Genomic DNA, 24,914 nt, shown 5'->3' with positions numbered 1-24,914 from the left:
GTCAAGGGGCAAGGAAGGCCAGGGAGTAGAGGTGGGTTTTTAGCCTAGATTTGAAGGCAGAAATGGAGGGGGCGGATCTAATGTCCAGGGGGAGCTGGTTCCACAGACGTGGAGCAGCAATGGCAAAGGCTCTATCACCTCTCTGCTTGAGCCGTGAGTGTGGCACATACAGAAGCCCTTTGTTAGAGGATCTGAGGGACCTTTGGGCAGAGTGGGGCTGAACAAGCTCAGTGATATAGGCCGGGGCCAGCCCATTGAGTGCCTTATAAACAAATAAAACAATTTTAAATTGGATCCTAAAAATAACTGGGAGCCAGTGCAAGGAGGCCAGAATGGGTGTGATGTGCTCGTGCCTCCTGGTGCCAGTTAAAAGTCGCGCAGCTGCATTTTGGACCAGCTGCAGACGTCTGAGTGAGGATTGGGGGAGGCCAAGGTAGAGGGAATTGCAATAATCCAGCCGTGATGTAATAAAGGCATGGATAACTATCTCAAGGTCGTTGTGGGATAGGAAGGATTTGAGGCGGGAGATCACTCTGAGCTGGTAAAAACTATTTTTGACTACAGTGCTGATCTGTTTGTCAAGACAGAGTTCAGAGTCGAGGATGACACCAAGGTTTCTGGCATGGGGTTTGACAAGAGGCGTGAGGTGACCTAAGTTTGACAGTGCAGTGTGTCTTGCCTTGGAGGGACCAAAAATTATGACTTCAGTCTTGTCACCATTTAGCTGGAGGAAGTTGTTAGCCATCCAATTTCTGATGTCTTCAAGACAGACCAGGAGAGATTGGATGGAGTCCCTAGATTTTAAGGGCAAGTACAGCTGCGAATCATCGGCATAGAGGTGAAAAGAGATCTTATGCTTTCTAATAATGTCACCCAGTGGGAGCATATACAGGCTGAAGAGCATGGGACCCAGGATGGACCCCTGGGGGACCCCATATGAGACAGGGGCGGATGATGACGAGAACTGACCAATAGAGACAGAGAAAGTCCTATGTTTAAGGTAAGAGCTGAACCAGAGTAGTGCAGTCTCCCTAATGCCCACCTGCTGGTCCAGGCGGGTGAGGAGGATGTTGTGATCTACAGTATCAAAAGCAGCACTGAGGTCAAGTAGTATTAAGATGGCATTATCACCAGAGTCCAGAGTGAGGAGGAGATCATTGGTTACTTTGAGCAGGGCTGTTTCGGTGCTGTGAAGGGATCTAAAACCTGATTGAAGAGGTTCAAGTATGTTGTGGGTGGTCAGAAAGGGAGTCAACTGAGACAGAACAGCTTTTTCTAGGACTTTGGAGATAAAAGGAAGCTTAGAGATGGGACGGTAATTTTTCAGGCATTTAGCATCAAGGTTGTGTTTCTTTAACAGGGGTTGGACAACCGCATGTTTAAAACATGAAGGGACAGTGCCAGATGTAAGGCATGAGTTTAGAATTATTTGAATTGAAGGGCCAACTGCAACAAAAACATCCTTAATGATAGAGGAGGGAATGGCATCATGGGGGAATTGAAGTGGGTTTCATGTGCAATACTAATTCCCGCAGTTCAGAGAGAGAAATGGGCTGAAATTGGTTAAAAATAACTGGTGTACCAAAGTAATCAGGTGGAGTGGGTGATGGGGAGGGGGTAAACAGTGATCTGATGTTCTCTATTTTGTGAATGAAAAACTTAAGGAATTCCTCACAGGTAGCAGTAGATACATCAGCAGCTGGGGAGTTAACAGGGTTGATAACAGAGTTAATAGTGCTAAATAAAATGTTTGGTCTGTTTGAGTGTTTACTGATCAAATCAGAGAGGTGCTTTGCCCTGGCTTTTTTTGCTGCAGCCTGGAAAGCAGCTAAAGCAGTTTTAAAAATTTCAAAGGAGACAGTAAGGTGATCCTTTTTCCATTTTCTTTCGGCTTTACGACAGGCCTGCCTGAGAGAGCGGGTGGCCTCATCCAACCTATATCGAGAGTTTAGTTTGGGGCGGATGTATGTGAGAGGAGCTACAGAGTCAAGTATGGAGGAGCAGGAAGAGTGGAAAAGGCTGACTAATTCATCTGGGCTGGAAGAGGATGATGCTGCTGTTGCAATGGTAGAAGCAACAGTTTGACTGAGAAAGCTATCAGAAAACTGGGCTGCAGTAAGAGAGTTTATATGGCGAGAGTAATGGCCTTGAGCTCTAGTAGCTGGCAGATGATTGGAGAGGGTAACATCAAACATAATAGGTCTGTGATCAGAGAAAGTGGCATCCTCAATTACAATATTATCAACAGAAAAACCATATGATAAAATAAGGTCAAGTGTATGTCCCAGTAAATGTGTAGCTTTGTTTATATGTTGAGTGAGACCAAAGGCATCTATTAAACCACAGAATTCGTTGACCATGGGTCTGTCTGGACAGCAGACATGGATATTAAAGTCACCAAGTATGAGCAGACGATCGTACAATGACACAAAATGGGACAGAAAGTCAGAGAATTCTGTTATAAAGTCTTTGTCAGGCTTAGGGGGTCTATAGATCAGAACACAAGCCAGTGGGGACGTGGCAGATTCTACAATTATGCATTGCAGTTCGAAAGTGGAAAAACTGCCTACAGAGAGTGTCCGTACTTTAAAATCATTCTTGAAAACGAGAGCTACTCCGCCTCCTCTTCCAACGCACCTTGGCGTGCTAATAAACGAGCAGTTGGTGGGGCAAAGTTCGCTGAAAACAGAAGACTGACCAACTCCAGCGCCTATCCAAGTCTCGGTTAAAAATAGGAAGTCCAGATTGTGACGAGAGAAAAAGTCATTTAAAACGAAAGTTTAGATGGCTGATTGTACATTGGCTACTTGACGTGAGAGTTTAAGATGTTTATTTTATTTATTTTTAACTTTTACCAGAAGAATACGTCATTGAGATTAAACATCTCCTCAAGTGTCCTGGCCAGTAGCCTAAAGTCACACAAGCATACATCACACGAGCATTCACACAGAACATTCGAAAAATTAAACATTTCGGAAGGAACAAGGAGGAGAGTAATATTAAGTTCGAGCAACAAAGTCTAAAGACATTTTGGGAGGCTCAAGGAGAGTAAAATTATATTTTAGCAACAAAGTGTAGTCTTGCGGTTGACTCTAAAGACATAAATCACCATATTGTGTTATTCGCAATTTGTCTGTGTGTGAATATGTGTGTGTGTGCATCAGTGGAGGCTTCTCCATTGAGGAGAGGGAGGAAGATCCTCCCTAAAATTGTTGAGAATAAAAAATGTAGATTGCCCCGACTATTGTAATGAATTAATGCCCTTAAATATGACTACTTTATTGCCTTTGAATATATAAAGTTCGTTTCCCTAGGTAAAGGGACATTAGCACCCCCTATCGCCTATTGACAATTACTTCAGGGAGGAACGTCCTCCCTCCGCCGCCGTCCACTCCCATTCATTTTCTCGAAAGTACTGGCGGCCGGTGGATAACATGGGTTTCAATGGGAGAGAGGAGGAAAATCCTCCTCTGAGTGGGTGGGACCTTAAGGGGTCTGATTCGCACAAAAATCTATCCGTCTGCGCTATGAACCAATAAGCAGGATCCCTGGATGTTGAGCAGTGTTGCCAGATTGGTCCGATTTTCCACCCAATTGGGCTACTTTTAACCATGTTAGGCTGGAAAAATTATCATTGGGCGGGAAATCTGCCCATTCTGGCAACGCTGTCGATAACAAACCCGGTCTGCATTGCCGCGGTGCTCAGTCTGAGAGACGCAGAGCAAGTGAAATCTGCGATAGCGAGATCCTAAATGCACAATGGAAACATTGGAAACGGAGGACATTGTTAACGTCTTATTACAAAAACCATTCCATTCATTCAGAAAGAGGTAGACCACTTCCCAAAATCAAGGTCATCAGAAGTAATGGCAACGTCAGTGTTGTGAGTGCTACATGGTTTGCTAGGTACGCATGACTTACTGGTAGCATTACAAGCAATTGTAACTGAAAATAAACATAGCTAAATAACTTCAGTCAGTGAGGGCAAAAATAGGCCCAATAATAGGCCCAGATTTTTTTATTTACTTTTACAAATCAATAGTAGGCCTGATTTGACTAATATGCTTTGCATCCTTTCCTTCTCAAATTACAGTGATGCCACTGGTGGCTTTGTATACATTTTGTTCACATAACTCCCTCCCTGCTATTTTGTAGTTCACCAAAACGCCCTGAAACAACTTGAGTCTCACATTCTTATGCCACCATACACCAACAGTGCAAGCAGGCCAATGCCAACCAAGCGCGCAGTCCTTCCTCCCTCACTTTAAAAACCACCAGCCGCCACTGGTGTGCATGTGTGTGTGTGTATGCGGTGTCCTGCGCTGCCTTTGTCTTGGAACGTCTGAGTCAGTGCTCGCGTGTGTGTTCTTGCACGCCTGCGTGTATGTGTGTGTATACGGTGTGTGTGTGTGTGTGTGTGTGTATGCTGTGTTTATGTGTGTGCGTGTGTGCGGTGTATGTATCCGTTCGCGCGTGCTGTGTGTGTGTGTCTGTGTGTGTGAGCTGCAGGCTGCTTGGCACATACGCACCCACCAACTTGTCCGACAGGCCTGCTTTTATATAGTAGTAAGATATATAAATATCTCTATAATATAATATATAAATTCAGGGCCAAAAGCTGTGCGCGCCTCCGGATGGCCGTAGCGGGGAGAGCCTTCGTGGGGATTGAGCTCTGCAGGGTTTGTTTGAGCTTACAATTGATTACAATTAGGAGACAATTGATTGGATCACAGTGGCTTTTTGGCATCATAATATTTGTGCATAACCTGGCCAAATCCGGCCTTTAAGGAGCATTTGTACCAACTTCTAGGTTTACGGGTCAAGTTTCAGGATTTTTTTTTATATTTTTCAAAATGTTCAAGGTACAGCCAAATCTATCTGGCCTGACCCCATTGGTCCTTGAGGCCAAACATAACTAATGTAAAACAAGGCCTAAATACCAAGATTAAAAAATTGTTGAGGTTTGACTGCGAGTTATAGCTCTCCCAATGGTGAGAGCGCTGAAGAACCTTTGGGAGACTTCCTCACTTCCGGTTTACACATGCCTATTTAATAAAACAATAGCCAGGGGTTCAGGTTCAGAGGGGTTCATTGTAGTGTTTTTGCCCATTCAATATCAGAATTAAAAGAGAAAGATAGTAAAATGAAACTCAACTCTGCTCTATGTTCAAGATAGAAACACTTGTTTTGCTTCCCCTTTGTGTGTGTACCTCTCAGCGATGTGCAGTTGGCCTGCCTCCAGCGACAGTTTGCTCAAAGTCTTCCACATGGCCTCCGTCTCTGGCAACAAGTCTAGAGTCTCCAGGAATGCTGTAGCTCTTCACACACACACACACACACACACACACACACACACACACACACACACACACACACACACACACACACACACACACACACACACACACACACACACACACACACACACACACACACACAGTAAGCTCATGCCCACTGGTCAATCATCATGCATTTAGCTAATATCCAAGAAAACCAATGTGAAGTGACACCTGTCGTAGTCCCCATCGTCCACCGCTGTGCCAAACTCTATGAGGCCCTCGTCCAGCGTGTAGCTGGACGTCCCAATGCCTTCCGATACAGTCACGTCTGTCTTACCGTCGGCTCTTACCAGGTCCACAACGTCTCCCTGTGTGCAAACAAACCATCAACGCATGTAGAATGCATGTCTAAAAAAACACCACTTTAAATAAACACCAGTAGAATGAATCTTTAGATAAACACCAATATAATTCATCTTCAGATAAACAACAATATAATTCATCTGCAGATAAACACCAATAGAATGAATCTTTAGATAAACACCAATATAATGCATCTTCAGATAAACACCAATATAATGCATCTTTAAATAAACACCAATAGAATTAATCTTCAGATAACACCAATATAATGCATCTTTAAATAAACACCAATAGAATGAATCTTTAGATAAACACCAATAGAATGCATCTTCAGATCAACACCAATAGAAAGCATCTTCAGATAAACAGAAAAAGAATGCATCGCCAGATTAATCGCCCTAACACTATAATGCATCTCTAGATGAATCTTCAGGTAAACAACAATATAATGTATCTCTCCAAATGATCCATCACCAGTCAATTGTACATTGTCTATGCAAAGTTTGGTTATCTACACATGGAAAAATAAATAATTTAAGTATTCAAATTAAAAACAAGTTTCATATAATTGCGTTTGCATTTGCTTGAATATCTAAGAGGCGGTTTGTTTTTTTCCTTAAAGTAAAATAATAATAATAATAATAATAGACTGAAGATCATCATGATGAAACATGTTTGAGTTATTGATAAACCCAACATGAAGCCGCCCATCACTCACTCTGAGGGGGAACATGGTGGTGCTCTCGGGGCTGTCGATGTTGTACCAGACACAGAGGTTGGCCCGGTTCTGGGCCACCACCACGTCACTGCCTGGCACCCATTGGACGTAGGAGCAGAAAGAAAGGAGAGTGGTCTTTATGGCGCTTTCTATGTCGTACAGGTGGAGCTGGAGAAGGAAGGAGAGAAGAAAGGTGTCAGCAGAGTGGCCTTCAAGAAGCTCTCTAGGTCGTACATGGGGAGCTGGGTAGAAGAGTTTAGAGCCTTCTCTAATGGTGCCCTTTGCTCCCACTACCTCATCCTCATCGACAAGTAACTCCATTGGAGGATATTTGGAGATTAACATCTTACATTTGGATTGCAAATGAAACCTGAGGGTATATATGGTTTGACTTCTGCTGCAAACCTTTTTAATGAAAAATAATGGATAATTGTATTGTATAATTGTATAAGGAGAATACTGTACAATATTAATGAAGTCACTATTGTCCTAGTCAAAATAAACATATATATATACAAATCTACAGGTGGGGATGGTGATGTTTATTTGATTGTTATTGGTTCCATTAGACTGCTAAACAATCCTAGTTTTTATCGATACCACTATCCATACAAGGACAGGTATTCAGGTATTTTGAATATTGAGCCCCCTTTCTGATTTGAACCCTAAACGTATGTCTTCAGAAATGTGAAACTTATAGAGTGGTTAGTGGTGTTCGTTGATGTTCCTAATCAAGTATTGTAGCGAAATACAGTTTTGGTCGTGTTTTATTTGGCATTTTGTAAATCCATTGAAACGGAAACCGGACCGGAACCAGAAACGGAGAGGGGGGTGGTTGTAGTCTTTTCGCTCGGTTCTCCGTATCAACAGTAGGGGCCTCTACGAATAGTCAAATCTCCTAACCTTTATGCCTCCTTTCCTTAACCTTTGAGGAAAACGTCATCGGGTCAAGGAGAGATGAAAAGGTGCTTCCTTTCGAACATAGGACAAGACAGCACTGTTTAAAATGAATTAGACTCCCCTCTTGCTAACCGACGTCATTGCGCGACGGCGGGTATTACCAACCTCTAGCGTGAAACTAAACTTTTCCGAAGATTGACTTAAACAAGCGCTCTTTGATCCATGTGTTCTTGTCGTATTGATTTCAATCAGGTTATCGCCAACAGTGAGAATCACTTAGGTCGGACGTGGCCAACGGGAATATTTTAGGCCACTTGAATTCCAATTCACTTGTGAGAAAAAAAGAGGCTAAACTTATGTTGATGTTGAAATTAACTGCCCCCAGTAGTCTTTCTTAAATGTGAAGTTGGCATTTTCTTTTATTTTGGTGTATTTTATGTGCTTACTAACCAGCAATAAATTAATTTGTTTATATTAAAATAATTATGTTTCTGGAATTGGTATCCATTATTATCAATTGTATTTTCTCCTCTTCTATCCTTCTGCATTACCGCTTCTCTCATGCGTCTTCGCGTAGTGTCGTTAAACTTCGTCGGTGGCATGTTGCTTTAGATATTGCCGCCGTAAAAGATGATGGGATACCACTATGTCCTTTCCTTTCGCAAAGGAAGCTCAGGAGTAACCTATGCTAAAGAAGGGTTAAAGGAAGCATCGAGGCTCCTTTCCTAAGCATTTTTAGAATTCGAACCAACTTTCCGCGAAGCACTTCCGGGCCATCTCCATAGGAAAGGAAATTTCCTACGCAAAAAAGCGAATTCGTAGAGGCCCTAGGGCTAGAAACGAGCAAACCAACCACCCCCCCCCCCCCCCCCTTTCCGTTTCCGGTTCCCATTTCAATGGATTTACAAAATGCCAAATAAAACACGACAGAAACTGTATTTCGCTACGATACTTCATTAGGAACATCAATGAACACCACTAACCACTCGATGAGTTTCACATTTCTGAAAACTAACGTTTAGGGGTGTTCTAAGGACAGGTTTGTGAATGCCCATAGCCAGCCATTGTGAAGCAAGCAGGGGCGATTCGAAATTAGTCAAATACCAAGCCCCAACCACAGCGAGTTCTACCAGCATCCAATGCGGAATTGACAAACATTGCAGTAGCACCGGGTGGCCACTACGAGGTGGTACCAAAAGTGAGCAATTCTTCGTTGACTCGCTTGTTAAACAGGCCGTTTTCACAGTCTTTATTAAACCTATTTACAGCCTGGTCCAAAAAAACATTCTAGTCAGTATGTTTACTTCATATCTCCATGACAACACTGAAGGTCGTGAATCTTTTTTTTAGCAGGCTAGTTTTTATTTTATGGAGGTTAAAATGTATGAATAATTAGGGACGCGGCCTCTTGAGTGACAGCTAGCCGCTGACCCTCACCTCGCCTCGGAGGCTAGTTTTGCTATCTCCATCATCTTGACCTCGACTGCGTTCATTCCTATTGTTCATTCCGGTGCCAAGATGCCTTACTCTGCGGTCAACTGTACCAACCGATCGCTTAGAAACGAATGAGCTACCAGCAAATTCGGTGTACGTCACTTAGATGGGAGTATCTCCCTCCCCCCCGACGTCACATCAATGCCCTTTTTTGGTTAGAGGAAATGAGGCGGAGTCAAACTATGACAAGATGGCGACGCTCATAAGCCAAGAGAATTGGATGCAGTTGGAATAACTGAGGTCTTCCCGGATGCTACATCCATTTTATATACTATCTATGCCAAATACCCGAGACAGGCCAATATTCAAAATTTCGGTGATAACCACTCTATTTCATCCTAGACAGTGGACAGTTACATTTATATTTGTCTTTAAGAAGGTTGTCTCATATCTGGCTGTAGGTCTTGAAACTAAGAACTCTAGTGTTTAGCATTACAATTGGTTGTACTAACTTTAACCCTATTGCCGCTGTGTTAGTTTTGGCTGCCGTCGTTTTTTTGTTATATGTTGTTGAGACTAGTTTCAGCCACAAGGTGACAACAATAGGCTTGATTGGTGTGCGGAGCTACGGCTGCCTGAGCTACCTTGTGCATTTAAAGGCTAGCTATTATAAGCGTCAGGACCCTGCAAACGAAGACCCGGGAAACAAAGACTAAGGGAGTCTCTCTGTGGGAGTCAAGACTCAACCCTCCCTCCCCTACACCTCCCTGCTGATGACTCCTCTTTTATCCCTGCCTCCATCCTCCCTCCTCCACCACTGTCTTTACCCAATTTATCCCTCTCAACTCCGACGAAGTCAACAGAATAATAACATCTAACCTGCCCCCTTGACACTATCCCTTCCTCTCTCCTCCAGGCTGTCTCAAGCGACATCCTGCCATTTCTCACCACACTTTTCAACTCCTCCTTCACTTCAGGCATTGATCCAGCGTCTTTCAAGACTGCCAGAATAAAGCCTCTCCTCAAAAAACCAACCCTTGATACCAACGACATCCAGAACTACAGACCGGTATCTCTCCTTTCATTCCTCTCTAAAATACTGGAACGTGCCATCGCTAACCAACTGTCCTCCTATCTCTCATCTAACAACCTCCTTGACCCTCACCAATCAGGCTTCAAGAAGGCACACTCCACTGAGACGGCTCTCCTTGCGGTGAGTGAGTCCCTCCGTGCTGCCAGAGCCTCGTCCCTCTCATCGGTTCTCATTTTCCTCGACCTGTCCGCAGCATTTGACATGGTGAACCACCAGATCCTCCTTGCCACTCTCGCTGAACTTGGCATTGCTGAATCTACCCTTTCCTGGTTCACATCCTACCTGACGAATCGCACTTATCAGGTAACATGGAATGGCTCCTTGCACGCTTGAAACTGGTGTCCCTCAAGGATTGGTACTGGGGCCTATTCTGTTCTCCCACTCTATACCAGATCCCTGGGCTCTGTAATAACATCACACGGCTTTTCCTATCACTGCTATGCTGGCGACTAGGGATGTAACAAGCTGACATTTTTAGTACGATACGATACGATACAATATCAAAATTAATATCACGATATCACGATACGATGTAAACTTTTTTTGGGGGTGGCTAAATTTAGATTGTGCCCAAAACACCCTAACCACACCCAAGGATGTTGGTCATCTTCAAATGCCTTCCTCATGTTGGAGGCATTATCTGTTGTGAAACAGACAATCTTCTCTTTTGGTATTTTCCAAGCCTGGAGAATACTGTTGATCATTTCTAAAATGTGGGCGTGGGTGTGGTATTCCGGGAAATACATTGTTTCCAAGCAGTGGGACATCAGCTTCCAATCCGGGGAGATGTAGTGGATGGTTAAACTGATGTAGGGGTTCTGCTCGTCAAAAGATCTCCCTCAGACACCTTTTTCTGAACAGTCGCACGCACCTTTTCAGACATCTGGGAAATCTCTGAATCCGAAAAGTAAACCCGAGATGGCAGCTTGTAGCGTGAGCGAAGATCCATCGTTATCGGGAAACGTGTCGTTTCCCGATAACGATGGATCTTCGCTCGTACGATCATTCTCCCGATGGATCTTGCGATCCATCGATAATTTCTTTGTCGCGTTTCCCGAAACTCCTCTTAACGTGAACGCGCATTCGCTGCACTCACGACGTCGTAGGATTGTAACTGTCTACTGACACGGTGCTGAAATGGGCTCCGTAGGAGGGGGAGACGCAGGAATGTCGCAGGAAAATTGGGTTAAAAAGGGTTAAAATATATCCCCATCAAGGACAACAGCAGAGTAGCCTACGAAAAAAATAGACTGCAATTATATGAATGCTAAAGACATTAAAACATAATTGATTAGGCTTAAACCGACATATATCAGTCCTAATCCTGAGCGCACGATCGGGAGGTGGAAGTTGCGCTTTAGATGCCTTCACAAGTCCAGCGGAGGGCTCCAGTTTTCGCCTGCCAAGTCATGCGCCGTGATATGTGTGACGGCTATGTTGCACAACATTGCAGCTAAGGCTGGGGTGGCTTTGCTTGAACCGGAGGACGTTGAGGACGATGACGACGAGGAAGATCGGTGTGAGGACGGCCTCCCTCATAACTACGCGGCTGGTTTTCATGCGCGTCAAAGAGTGATTGAGACTTTTTTTTTAACCCCCTCCACCCTCCCACATGTCACTAAACATTCCCGTCAACGTGACCAATCCCCACCATATCCCAGCCTTTTGCCTGATAGTTTTTTATAAAAAATATTTTTTTTTATTTTTTTTATTTAATTTTTTTTTTACATTATTTTATGCTACGTTTTATGAGTGGCCATTTTAACATCTTTATTAATAAATTAATTAATAATCTTTATTAATTACCAAACTAAGAACATAAAGGCGCAATGCGTTTTAATAAAACGCATCCAATAGACGGAATGTCCGATGGTGACGCCACTGAGGCTATAGCTGACGATGCTCTTAGCGTCCTACGAGTACCTACGAGCACCCCTGGAGTACTCGTTAGCTACGAGCGTTTTCAAGACGTTCGTTCCCAACGATGCTTTCGGGAAACGCGGTGAAAACTCTACGATGCCCTTTCGACGCACTTCACGATCCACTTAGGCTAACGACGCTTTCGGGAAACGGGGCCCTGGTCCGTTTTGGTGGCCTAAATAGCGGAGATGCGTCATCTCCTTCTGCAATTTCTTGTTTGCCTGGATTCATAATTACTGACCCGTGATGAACCACTTTCTACTCCAACAGGTAAGCTAGTTTCAATCGCTATTCTTTCTCTTTTTATCTGCTAGCGTTTTCTCTTCTTGGATGCTGTGTGCATAATGTTGTTGTAATGGACAGTGCAACACTGAGCTGGTTAGTGTTTACAAACAAAGGTCCACGTGAGAGGGGACCGTTGATTTTCAAGTTAGGAGTCATATTTCAGTGGTGTTGTGTCAATGCTTTATTATTTTGTGTGGTGTGGGCTGCCTGGGCATACCGTGTTAAGTTGAGTGCAACGTTTTAATGACAATGTCGCTCACCATACTCCCCACAATGACAGTGCGCATTTACCATGCAATCTCGCGGCCATACCGCGACACGGTATTACATGAAAAAACGTACGGTTGACATTCGTAGCCTTTCATATCGCGATATACCGTTTTACGGTATATCATTACATCCCTACTGGCGACACTCAGCTATTTCTCCCTTTCCCCTCATCTGACAAAACCCTGATAGCAACACACATATCTGAATGTCTGGCAGACGTCAGCACTTGGACAACTGCCCATCACTTGAGGCTTAACCTCAACAAGACTGTTTTGGGACCTCAGTGGTGGAACGAGCTCCCTGCCGATGTCAAGAACGCAGAGTTGCTCATCAGCTTCCGCAAAAGACTCAAAACTCACCTGTTCAGAGTTCACCTCGACTTTGCATAGCTACCCAGCCCCTTCCGGCCACCAATGTATGTTGTACGTCCTGGCACTTAATGTACGCACTTAATCTACATTGCACGTATTCATAGTACTTAATTGTGTAACATCTGCAGTAGCTGCTAGCATTGCTGTACACGGGGAATGGGTTAGCCTAGCGATTGTTAGTACTTGCACTTGGCTCTATGAACATCTTTACTGTACTGACAGCGATAAATTGTTCCACTTCTTATGACAAATGTACTTATTGTAAGTTGATTTGGATAAAAGTGTCTGCTAAATGCCCTACATTTAAATGTAAATGCAGACAAACCAGAAAGGGGGCTCAATGTTTAAAATACTGGAAATGTCCTTAAATAATGATTTGGTGGAAAGGCAAGACGACAATACATTCTTAACAGTGCGGGTTAGTTCTTTATAGTTTAACTATGAGTCTGTGACTATTTGGACTCATTTGTTTTGTTCATGTTTCATGTTGAAGTATTTATTTTTTCAAACTTAGGTTTAGGTTGATGCTTATTATTTTTGAAGGCATCATTTACAGTCATTTCAATCTCCTCTCTTTCTTCTCTCATTTAAACTTTTAATAATTAATAAATAAGAGTTTTCGAGGAGATATGGGAGGAATACTAGTATTATGGCATTCAAACAAAAGCTGTATGACGCTGTGTAACGGGCCTGCTAATGTAGGAACATCAGGTTATTTGCAGTCTTTTCGATCTTGCAAGGGTTGATGTACAAGGTAAACGTGTATATATATATATATATATATATATATATATATATATATATATATATATATTTATTAGAGCTGTCAAGTGAATAAAATATTTAATCGTGATTAATCGCATTAATGCCATAGTTAACTCACATTAATCGCGATTAATCGCAAATTCGTTTTCTATGCTAAATATCCCTTGATTTCTTTGTCCCATTAATTCTTCTCGTTTTAATTATCTTATCAACATGGTGAAGTGCATCGGCTTGCCTTGTGCAAATGATTTTTTATTGATTACAACATTGGCATATACTGATCAAAACAGGAAGATACAAAAAAAGAGCTCATAGTGCAATCAAAATCTAAGCAGTCGTTTAGACTGCTTTGAACAAATGTCATTTGAACATAGCAGTCAGGCTACTGGTTCTTTGTTTTGAGCCAAAGAAAAAAAATATTTTTATTTTTATTTTTTTAATAAAAGATTTGCGTTAATCGCGCGATAAAAAAATTGACGCCGTTAAAATTGGTTTGCGTTAACGCCGTTAATAACGCGTTTAACTGACAGCTCATATATATATATTACTTGGTTAAGATATCTCATCTTAATCCAAGAAATTTGAAACCTTAATAGATATCTTGCTATTGAAAAGCCTTTGCAGACTTGCTTTTGTTGTGTTTAGAACCAATGGAAGGAGAAAAAAACAGCGGATTTCTAGACATTCCATTTAGATAAAGGCCGATATATGCTCTGTTTTAGAAGTAACGCGTAAGCACGTAAGATACATAACCCCCCCTTGCGCGGTAAAATATCCCCCCTTACGTGCTTAAGTGCGTCGCCCAAAATTCCTGACTATGCGACTAAAACACTACGGCCCTACGCAGCTCGCAAAGACTGTGATTGGCCAGCTAACCACATCCTTTCAGGAGTCTCACATTTCCGGTTTTACAGCAACCTTAACATCGTTCAGAGTGTGGAAAAAGACCGCTAACCTAAACTTAGCTACTGCTACCCTCGTCGAAAATACTGGAAGTGCATAAATATAAACAAGCCAGCGATTTCCACTTCCACGCCCACAGATTCGTTCGTTGCTCCCCCTACTGTTCTGGCGGAGAATCCCCTAGCAACACGCGCAATCCTTAAGGAACCTTAAAGGAACCGTAAATCAAAACTTGTCTAAAACAAGTCCCTTGTGTAAATTACGTGCTTACGTCTCTGCGTCTAAAACGACCCTAAATCGGCCTTTAGTCAGAAAGGAAGCCAGCCGGAATATCTCAGTAAGCGGCTGTTGAGGGGGCAGCCGGGGTTAATGGAGAACTGATGTAGCACATTAAAGGGATCTGATATTTTTGGTTTATCAATTGGATTAATATGTTAACGAGCGGGACTTGCTACGATTTGGGGTGCTTGGTGTTGACCGATCCGTAATGTTTAGGTGTATTGACGTTGGGTTCTCCCCCTTTTCTCCTTTATGTGATCACTGTCTTTGACTGCTTCGCACGTTCCGCTATCTATCAAGAAACCATGACCAAGTGAGAAATTTAGCGGAAGGACGAGAGGTGATTCAATGCTCGATAAAACAAAATCGAGTACACTCTGCCAGTGCACTCGCATGATCTCAATCTTCCACAAGGATAGGCAGACTTATGGAAGGGAGTGGTGGGTTTTTTGGTGTACTCTGGTTGGTTACTCGAAATTGCCTACCCTTGCTTTAATAGCAGTTGTGGGATGCTTACTTAAAAGACAAGGGCAGAGACTACTGCGAGCTGAAGTGAACCTGAGGGTATGTAGAGAGGGCAGCGTGGGACGTGGACTACAGAGACTGCCCAAAAACAGGATCCAACAACATTTTCTAATGAATTACGGTATCATTTTAGTTAAGTTAACAAAGTGGAATAGTTTACAATGGTCAACATCATAGAAGATATATACTCACACCTAAAAATACGATTTTGGGTTCAGTGGCTCTGGAAATAAAAATCCAAGTAAAAAAAATGCACGGTCAAACTCTACTATCCATTTCAACTATCTCATGTCCTACTGCCTCTTTTCCAGTTGCTTTGAAAGTGTTGTAAATGTGCAGGGCTCCAGACTAACTTTTTCCTTGGGTGCACTGGTGCGCCTAAATTTTGAATTTGGGTGCACAGGCACGTATTTATGGTGCACCCAAGTTTTGAGTTGTTGAGAGGGGGGGGGGTGGGACCGTGCCTGCCTTGCGCTGAGTTGTTGAGGGGGGGGGGGGGGGGGGGGGGGGGGGGGTTGGATCGTGCATGCCTTGCGCTGAGTTGTTGAGGGTGGGGGAACCCGGGCAGCTGCACCGGTTGCACCGTCGATATTTACGCCATTGATTAATAATATCTTGACCATTAAATAAATGCCTTAAATAAATGCCGAATCTGTATCTCTCATAAAGAATATCGTCAGACAATGCCAAGGGATTGGTTATGTCCCGAAAAACCCTCTGTCTCCGGAGAGACGCCTGTATGAAGTGCGTCGAGGTCCATGGGAACACCCACAAATGGTGACGCCATTATCGGAGGAGGGGCTAGGAAGCTGCGCACGCCGATATAAGTAGCTGATCTCCGGGTAGACTCGCTGAAAAGCTGCTCCCGACCAGGTTTGGTTGCGAGCGTAAGTCACCATGGTGATACAGCGACGCTTAAAGAGATCGACTTTCATGGTACAGCTAACCCAGGCTTTCAGCTCAACATACCTCGCTAACCCTCTAATCGAGCTTCGTAGTACAGGCCCCTGGATTGGGCTTCGCGGGTTTGTTTCCCGGCGTTTCTATTGTTACCGGTCTTGCGTGTTCCAACGGTTTATTAGGTGTCTAATAAATCGCTGTCTAATCAATACTTCATTCACTGCCTCTTCCGTGGTTATTACAATATTATGAATGGACTGCTCTGTAAAAAAATTAATAATAATAATTATACCAGATACATTTTCAGTCGCACTACCCCAAATTCTAGGCGCATGTGCGCCCAAATTAGGCACACTCTGGAGCCCTGAATGTGCCATGTTTCCTTGCCCTTTGAGTCTCCAGATCCCCGCCTAGTTCAGGTTAATACTATACATCATTCTAACCCCCCGGGGTCAACGTGGTTCACCTGCAGCTTCTTGTCCCGGTAGAGCAGCTTGCGGCCCGTTTCGTTCAGCTCCAGCCAGTCGATTCTAGAGTCATGGTTGAGGGTTCCAAGGTTGTAGCCTCCAGATAAGTCCACTAGGAGAAAGAGAGAGACTTTTAGAGAGAATGATATCTGGGTAGCAGGGTTCGAACTCATGCTACAAAGAAGACACATATCCATCATGCGCATTGTGGGGGGGCACAATAATTACTAGCACCCTGTTATTATTTACTATGATAAAAAACAGATTTTGCCCTGACTCGGTCCTCTCTGTACGAGGGAACTGTTACAGGCCTGTTCCACTAGTAATGGTACCTGCTGCATCCATACCACCAATTTATGAACAAATCCCTTTATCAATGGCAAGGGATGAAATAAAATCAGTCAGGGCATATATGCATTTGCTGTATCCATGGAATCATTAAAGGGATTATTCACCGATTCAGAACCGGCGTTCTATCATTATAAAATCGCTATTGAGATATATAAAAAAAAGAAATCCCACAGACTAACCCAGTCGTCCCTTAGCCCAGCTTTCCTGATCTAAATTTCTCCTGACTTGATGTCAAATGACACGTTTGACGTCATCTCAATAAAACTTTGCTTGCTAGAAGGGCCGAGGACTACAAAATACTGCTTCCGCAAATTTGTAAGCCAACTAATAAGGAATGAGGGGTAATAAGGTGTAAACACAATGTCCGCCATGTTTCTTCCCCGCTTAGCTCGAGAACTAGACCGGAACAAACCTCTGAACATGGCAGAAGCAAATTTGCAATGGGAAACAGCCGATTGGATTTTGAAAATCTATTGCTGGATTCTGACATTCAGGGCTATTTGTACGAGCCAGAATACAGCCAGGAAGAATTGAGACGAATAGAGGAGGAGGCTGCTGCGGCTGCAGCTGAACAAGCCTTGCCTGTTGCTGTGGACGAGGAGCCGGATTGCGCCAGAGTGAACTGGTGGTGTACCTGTTTGCTCTGGTCGCCTATGGACACTAACACAGAGTCCCTGTGCTGCAGCGAATTTCAGCTATGCCAGTTTCTTCTAGAATAAATGGCTGAATCTGGCGAGGACGGGACCATGTGTGTAACCTCTCACCCAGGCTTTCCGCCTCATCTGAACAGTTGGGTATAGGATACATATTTCCGGACCCAGAAAGTGAACTGTAAACGCCAGCCAAAGCCCGCTGTGAGAAACAGACGTCTGAGCATAGCATAGAGTAAGTGTTAGATTTTTTTACTAACACATTGGGTACAATAGTTTTGAGTCCCGGGGAACGTGACAATGTAGTTATCCGAAAGTAGCAGATCTTATTGGCAGAGCATAGGATACGCTACGTTAGCTTGAAGTCCGTGTAATGCTGTATAACCTACTCAAGGCATCATTTATCTTGCTTTGCTAATATTGTTCTCTTTATCTTTCTTAGACAGTATCGGCTTCCTGTGTTGTCCAGGCCATCAGAGCAAATTACCAAGCACAAGATGGGCAGTACCGTGGCTACCAGGAGACAGTAGATGCTCAAGATGAGCTGTGACTATTTTGAATCTACTCACCCTATACGATTTATTTTTGTAAATAGTTCATATTTTTCATGAATAAAACTTCAAATTTATGTTAGTTGTTGTGATTTGTTTACTAACCCAAGTGCTGTTATACTAAAGTAGGCCGATTCTCCGGCCAATCTCATGCTCCATCGTACCCTCACTCGCGAACAAGACCCCAAGGTACTTGAACTCCTTCACTTGGGCTAAGGACTCATGTCCTACCCGGAGTAGGCAATCCACCGGTTCCTGATACGAGTCATGGTCTCAGATTTAGCGGTGCTGATCCTCATCCCAGCCGCCTCACACAGGTAGCCAATCCAGTGAGTGCTGAAGGTCTCAGGACGATGATGCCATCAGGACCAAATCATCTGCAAAAAGCAGTGATGAGCTCCTTAGACCACCGTACTGCAACCCATCCCCACCCAAAACCCCAAGGGAACAAATCTGACTTGCTGCTGAGAACGCGGACACAGCTCTCACTTTGGGAGGACGGAGATTGTATGGCCCCGAGAAGTGATCCCCTCACCCCATACTCCCCGCAGCACCTCCCAGTTTCTCCAGGTGGACCCAGTCATACGCCTACTCCAGATCCACAAAACACATGTAGGCCGCATGGACATACTCACAGGTCCGACGAACAACCATCAACCTCGAACTCTGCCTCCATCATACATCTCCTTTCCACTGCCACAGGGCCGGGCCGGGGCCGGGTCTAACCCCAGTTCTGTGCATTCCGACTACAATACGCCAGGTGCCCTAAAGCCTAGGGGCTATGTTTGTTTTATTTACTATGATTACTCTATATAATAATATACTAATAATAAGACAATATATATTCTAATGTATAATATAATAATAATACAGAATATTCAGAGTCCAAATGTTATGAGTACCCAGTCAAATAGAGCACCATCTCCACTTACTGACAATTCTTGATATTGTTGGTTTTTAAATACTTTAAATACTGAGCACACTTAATGAGTTTTATCTTATGTAAGACTTACAAAAATGATTGTAACCAAATTGAAATTAAGCTATTCTTTTTTTTTGGAAGTAACAGGATCTGCTGTAGCACATGGAGAGGACGAAAGAAGGGATAGATTGTTTCTTGAGCAGAACCACAATCTTACAAATAATGGAGACCACAAGCAATGCCCTGGTGGGCTTCATGGGACAAATTGTGGCTGCAATTGAAAAAGAGCAATAATATGGGATAATGATAATAATAATAATATTGATGGGAGGGCCAGCCCGCCCATCAGGGGAGGATGATGCTCCTCCGATTTCCGGCTTCCAAATAAAATAAATATTTATATGTGTGTTTGTGTTTAGTCTTCTTGCGTATTGAAATAGCGCATTAATGCAGCCCTGACATCAGCTCCTTCCTGCTGGCCCCGATCAGGTAGAGCTTGTACAGGGGTTGCAAGGTCACACGTATGTCTGCAATATCTTCGAAAAAGCGGTCACCATCTCCTCCCAAATGTTGTGTAACACACAGCACAATATCAAACGACGGCTCCTCCCCACCACGCCTCTCCAGATGTCTCCATCGTCTCCCAGCAGAACTACGGAGTCCCCTACTGGAGCCCCGTACAGGAGTCCATTCAGGGGCTCCAAGAGGCCGAGTACTCTGAACTGCTGTTCGGTGCATACACACAAACAACAGTCAGAGTTTACCCCCCCACCACCCTTAGGCGTAGGGAGGGGACCCTCTCGTCCACCGGGGTAAACTCAAACACCACGGCGCTCAGCCGGGGATTTATGAATATCCCCACACCCGCCCGGCGCCTCACGCCCCTGGCACCTCCGCAGAAGAACAGAGTCCAAGCCCTATCCAGGAGGACGGTCCCAGACTGTGTGTAGAGGTAAGCCCCACCAGATCTAACTGATAGCGCTCCACCTCCCTCACAAGCTCCGGTTCCTTTCCTCACAGTGAGATGATGTTCCACGTCCCCAGAGCCAGCTTCTGCCGCTCGGGTCTGGTCCATCGAGACCCCTGACCTTCACTGCCACCCATGTGCCAGCGCAGCCACCCCCAGCAGGTAACACTGCAGGTGGTGGGCCCACGGGACGGATGGGGGGGCTGCCACGTTACGTTCTTCGGGCTGTGCGCGGCCGGGCTCCGACAGGGCCCCGGGCTGCCTCCGGGCCGGGACTCTCCTCCTCTATCTTGGTTGTTCATTGGGGTCTATGTGAACCGCTCTTAGTCTGGCTCCTCACCTGAGAACACTCTGCCCTGGGTGACCCTACCAGGAAAACCATGCTCTAGACAACACGGCCGCAGGTTCACAGGGACACACAAACCTCTCCCCACGATAGGTCACGCTCCAGGAGAGGCTGGCAGCAATCAATAAATCAAATGCTCTGACCAAAGAAATAAAAAAACATCGCCCTTGGCCTTTAAATAAATCTGACTGTCAGCCTTCTCCCTACAGATGTATACATCTGATCACTAGGTTTAATCTGACTGTCAGCCTTCTCCCTACAGATGTATACATCTGATCACTAGGTTTCATTTGGAATGCATAATGGTTCTCAAATGTACAAATGTGATTTAGCATTTAGGACAGTTATCCATTGATCAATGCCATTCCAATGAAAACAAAACATTCACTGCCCAGATCTCCTTACCAATGGCAATAGTCTTCAGGTCAATCAGGTATGCAAGCTTCTTGTTATCTTCCACTCCTTTCTGCTTTCTCTCATTCAAACGGACACTGTGAATACACAGATAGACAAACAGAGAGGTAAGGAGAGAGAGAGAGAGAGAGAGAGAGAGAGAGAGAGAGAGAGAGAGAGAGAGAGAGAGAGAGAGAGAGAGAGAGAGAGAGAGAGAGAGAGAGAGAGAGAGAGAGAGAGAGAGAGACTAGCCTAAATCAAACAGCAGCCAGTGTAGGTAAGTTAATTATGTACAAATAGTTATGTAACTTGGACTCAATTTGAGCATACCGTTTTATTATCTCTTTACGGCTGTTAAAATTGGTTTCCTGTTTATGATGACAATAGGCATGAACCTCCATCAACAACCCTAGACTATTTTACAATAAATTGACTATATTACTGCCTAACTGTATGAGTTGTATTCAATAAATGGACTATATTACTGCCTTACTGCATGAGTTGTATTCAATAAATGGACTATATTGCTGCCTTACTGTATGAGTTGTATTCAATAAATGGACTATATTATTGAGTTACAGTCTGAGTTGTATTCAATAAATGACTATATTACTGAGTTAGAGCTAGAGTTTATAAATAATAGGACTTTAATACCATGTTAACATGTGTGTTTTCTTCAATAAAAGGACCTTAATACTATGTAAACATGTCAGCTTTCAGGGTTTTCTTGAATAATAGGACTTCAATACTATGTTAACATGTGCGATGTCTTCAATAATAGTACAAAGCTAGCCTTATTTGTTGCGTTGAAAATAATCTCCTTTGGATATCTTGGTTGTTCGATATCTAAATTGTTCAGGAAAGTCATTCTACCGAGATGTGGTACTAGTTGATAAAAGCTTGTAGTTCTGTAATATGTCTTTTGCCGAAATTCTTGACAGGGCTGTGTTATTATGATATGCCACATACAAATATTATTTCTCATCTTCTCCTGACATCATATGGACCAGAAGTGAATGTGTCATGATCTAGTGAATAGTGATACACTATTCTATGTTCAGGCCAAGCTGGTTTGGTGCCATGGTGTTCTCCTCCCACACCAACCTGATGAGATGAGGGTTCATGAACTCTGTCCTGACTGATCCCAGGATCTGGTTGTTTTCATACTCCACCAGGCTGAGTTCCCCTGCGTTAAATATCATGCAAACCTGAAACACAAAAACACTGGAATAGAAAAACAATGATATCACACACACCTGAAAAACATGTCACTAGAGAGAGGAAAGTAAATAATTATGTTGATGTACAGAATAAACATCAACAATATTATATTCTATCAATTGAATTGTATTGCCTTTTTAAGTATATTTCAAACACACTGGTGATATAATGCAATAGTACTGCAAGTGTGTTTCGAATGCTAGTAATCATACTTTTCACTGGTGTACTTCAGTACACTTAAAGGTTGTCAAAAGTTGTGCCATTTTAGTATACTATTTACACTTATATAGAAGTATATCTATAGTAGTAGTTAAGGTATACCTTAGTACATTTTGGTATAATTAAATGCGACGAAATTAATACAGAATACAGTTACAGACTAAAAGTGTACTTAGTACATCCTTTCAAAAGTATAATATTGTGTGTGTGTGTGTTTCCGTGTGTGTGTGTGTGTGTGTTTCCGTGTGTGTGTGTGTGTGTGTGTTTCCGTGTGTGTGTGTGTGTTTCCGTGTGTGTGTGTGTTTCCGTGTGTATGCGTTTCCGTGTATGTGTGTGTGTGTTTCCGTGTGTGCGTGTGAGTGTGTTTGTGTGTGTCTGTTTCCTTGTTTGTTTCCGTGTGTGTGTGTTTCCGTGTGTGTGTGTGTGCGTGTGTGTGTTTCCGTGTGTGTGTGTGTGTGTGTGTGTTTCTGTGTATCTGTGTGTGTGTTTCCGTGTGTGTTTCTGTGTGTTTTAGTTACCGTTTCATTTTCAAAGAAGAATTTTTCATTCCCCCCGGAGCCTGGCCATGCCACCTGAGCCAGTCAAAACATTCACATTAAATATGAGTGTTTCATATGTACACTCATGTAGGGGAAACAATTGTCAGTGTTTCCCCTACATGCATTTGGATTGTAAGCGCCACTGCAAAAAAAAAGTTGGTATAGATGGGAATCACAACAAAATGTGACACTGATTTTGAAACGGCATATTGTAATTTCTGCATCTATTATCTAAATATTTATTAGTAGTAGTACACAGGGGAAAAAATGAGAATATCACATTGGCAGGTTGATTTACGGTATGTGCCCCTAAAATCTTCAGTTAGGGGCCACAGTGCTCCTAGTGAAAAAAGTTAGTCTGGAGCCCTGAAGTTCAAGGCACATTTGCACAATGATCTGGTCTCAGCAGATACCGTGTCTCTGTTGGTTGTTACGTCATATTTGGAGGCTCAATCTGTACATTTGCCACTTAAGATCTGTCAAAGAGGGGTATAGCAGAGTGGTAGAGGACACTGAGGGGTACACTGAGGGGTACAGAGTGGTAGAGGACACTGAGGGGTACACTGAGGGGTACAGAGTGGTAGAGGACACTGAGGGGTACACTGAGGGGTACAGAGTGGTAGAGGACACTGAGGGGTACAGAGTGGTAGAGGACACTGAGGGGTACAGAGTGGTAGAGGACACTGAGGGGTACAGAGTGGTAGAGGACACTGAGGGGTACAGAGTGGTAGAGGACACTGAGGGGTACACTGAGGGGTACAGAGTGGTAGAGGACACTGAGGGGTACAGATTGGTAGAGGACACTGAGGGGTACAGAGTGGTAGAGGACACTGAGGGGCACAGAGTGGTAGAGGACACTGAGGGGTACAGAGTGGTAGAGGACACTGAGGGGTACACTGAGGGGTACAGAGTGGTAGAGGACACTGAGGGGTACACTGAGGGGTACACTGAGGGGCTGACCTCACTGAGCTTGTTGGTGAGCAGGTCTCCCAGCAGCAGGGTGTCTGACGTGTGAGCCACGAGGTAGCGGTCTGACCCCATGATCTTCACTTCCTCGATCTCATAGCCGTACTGAGACTTGAGAACCACCCGCGTCCCGCTGGACAGGTTCCTCACGATCACCTAGATGGTGTGGTGGGGGGGTGGGGGGGTGGGGGGGGAGACATGGATCTGAATGAGCATGGAAAGTAAGAAGAAAATCTGGGATCGCGACATCCTACCGTGTTAGAGCAGGGGCGTTGCTTGGATTTGAGGACATCCTGGGCTCAGCCTGGACCAGGGATTCTTTTTGACTAACAAGCTGGATTCTAAGGCTTTTTCTTCACTCTGGCATAGGGCTGAACGAATTTCAGAACTCAAACTGCAGTGCGATGTACTAGATCGCGATTTGCAAAAAAATTGCTTTTCCTTTCACAATTCAATAGTTAAATAAAGATGTTATAATATCAATTTGTGCATCAATTCATCTCAACACATAGGCCTGTCCTAAAGGAAAGAGCAGTTTATATGTTGACTGCTTCCAATGTTGTGTTGGTCATACTATAGAAGGATTAACTGCTTGTTTACTGAATAGTACAGAACATAAGACTTTAAAAAGAAAAATCGCATACTAAATCGCAATCACAACATTGGTCGAAATAATCGCAATTGGATTATTTCCCCAATCATTCAGACCTAGAGCCGATTTATTTCATATTTGTCCTGTTAACACATTGGACAATGTTTCACACATGTTTCCCTGACTGCCAAACCATGTCCTTGATATTAGGAAAAAACCTGTTGAATGACGATATCAGCGACCTAATAGTGGGAAATATTGTTTTTAGACCAAGACTAATCTGAAAGAATTCTGACCTATTTCAACAGGCTTTTAAATTTTGCAAGAGTATATCGTCAATCTAACGTTACTGCAGTGAGCCTCAAGTGTGAATGGTAAATCTCCATCAGGCGCTTATGGAACCCAACCTACAACATCATGATTGGTCGAAACAAATATGAGGCCAAAGAATTTGAGCTTGTCTCTAGTCTGATTTGTAAGACTATAAGAAGCCAACAACGACTGGCCAGTTATTTCCCTTAAGAAGGCCCTTTTCATTTGTTTTTTTCTTACATTCAACAGCTTCTTCTGTTTATTTATAAATATATTTATGATAATGTTGGCAACTTGGCATGCTGTATATCCTATCCTATGACAGTTGTGTTATATACCTCAAAGATTATGACATTGTGATGAGTCATTATGAAATGTATATCGGTAGGGTTTTTGATTTGATTTGAAAATGT

At 43.5% G+C, this 24,914-nt stretch overlaps 1 protein-coding gene across 1 annotated transcript in view; it reads right to left on the bottom strand.

Moving 5' to 3' along the window:
* Positions 1–24,914, bottom strand: part of ift172 (intraflagellar transport 172) — a 71,877-nt gene that overhangs the window by 36,921 nt on the left and 10,042 nt on the right. The window contains exons 11-18 of the mRNA XM_056581939.1: positions 23,592–23,753; positions 22,611–22,664; positions 21,757–21,860; positions 20,665–20,750; positions 16,472–16,584; positions 6,361–6,528; positions 5,511–5,647; positions 5,211–5,318 (exon numbers count right to left, since the gene is read on the bottom strand). Of these exons, the coding sequence (XP_056437914.1) occupies positions 5,211–5,318; positions 5,511–5,647; positions 6,361–6,528; positions 16,472–16,584; positions 20,665–20,750; positions 21,757–21,860; positions 22,611–22,664; positions 23,592–23,753 (932 nt within the window). The remainder of the gene's footprint in view (positions 1–5,210; positions 5,319–5,510; positions 5,648–6,360; positions 6,529–16,471; positions 16,585–20,664; positions 20,751–21,756; positions 21,861–22,610; positions 22,665–23,591; positions 23,754–24,914) is intronic.

This window comes from Gadus chalcogrammus, chromosome 21 (genome assembly GCF_026213295.1).
Source record: "Gadus chalcogrammus isolate NIFS_2021 chromosome 21, NIFS_Gcha_1.0, whole genome shotgun sequence".
NCBI lineage: Eukaryota > Metazoa > Chordata > Actinopteri > Gadiformes > Gadidae > Gadus > Gadus chalcogrammus.
The sequence above is the reverse complement of the archived record's forward strand: the minus strand, read 5'-3'. Positions and strand labels throughout refer to the sequence as shown.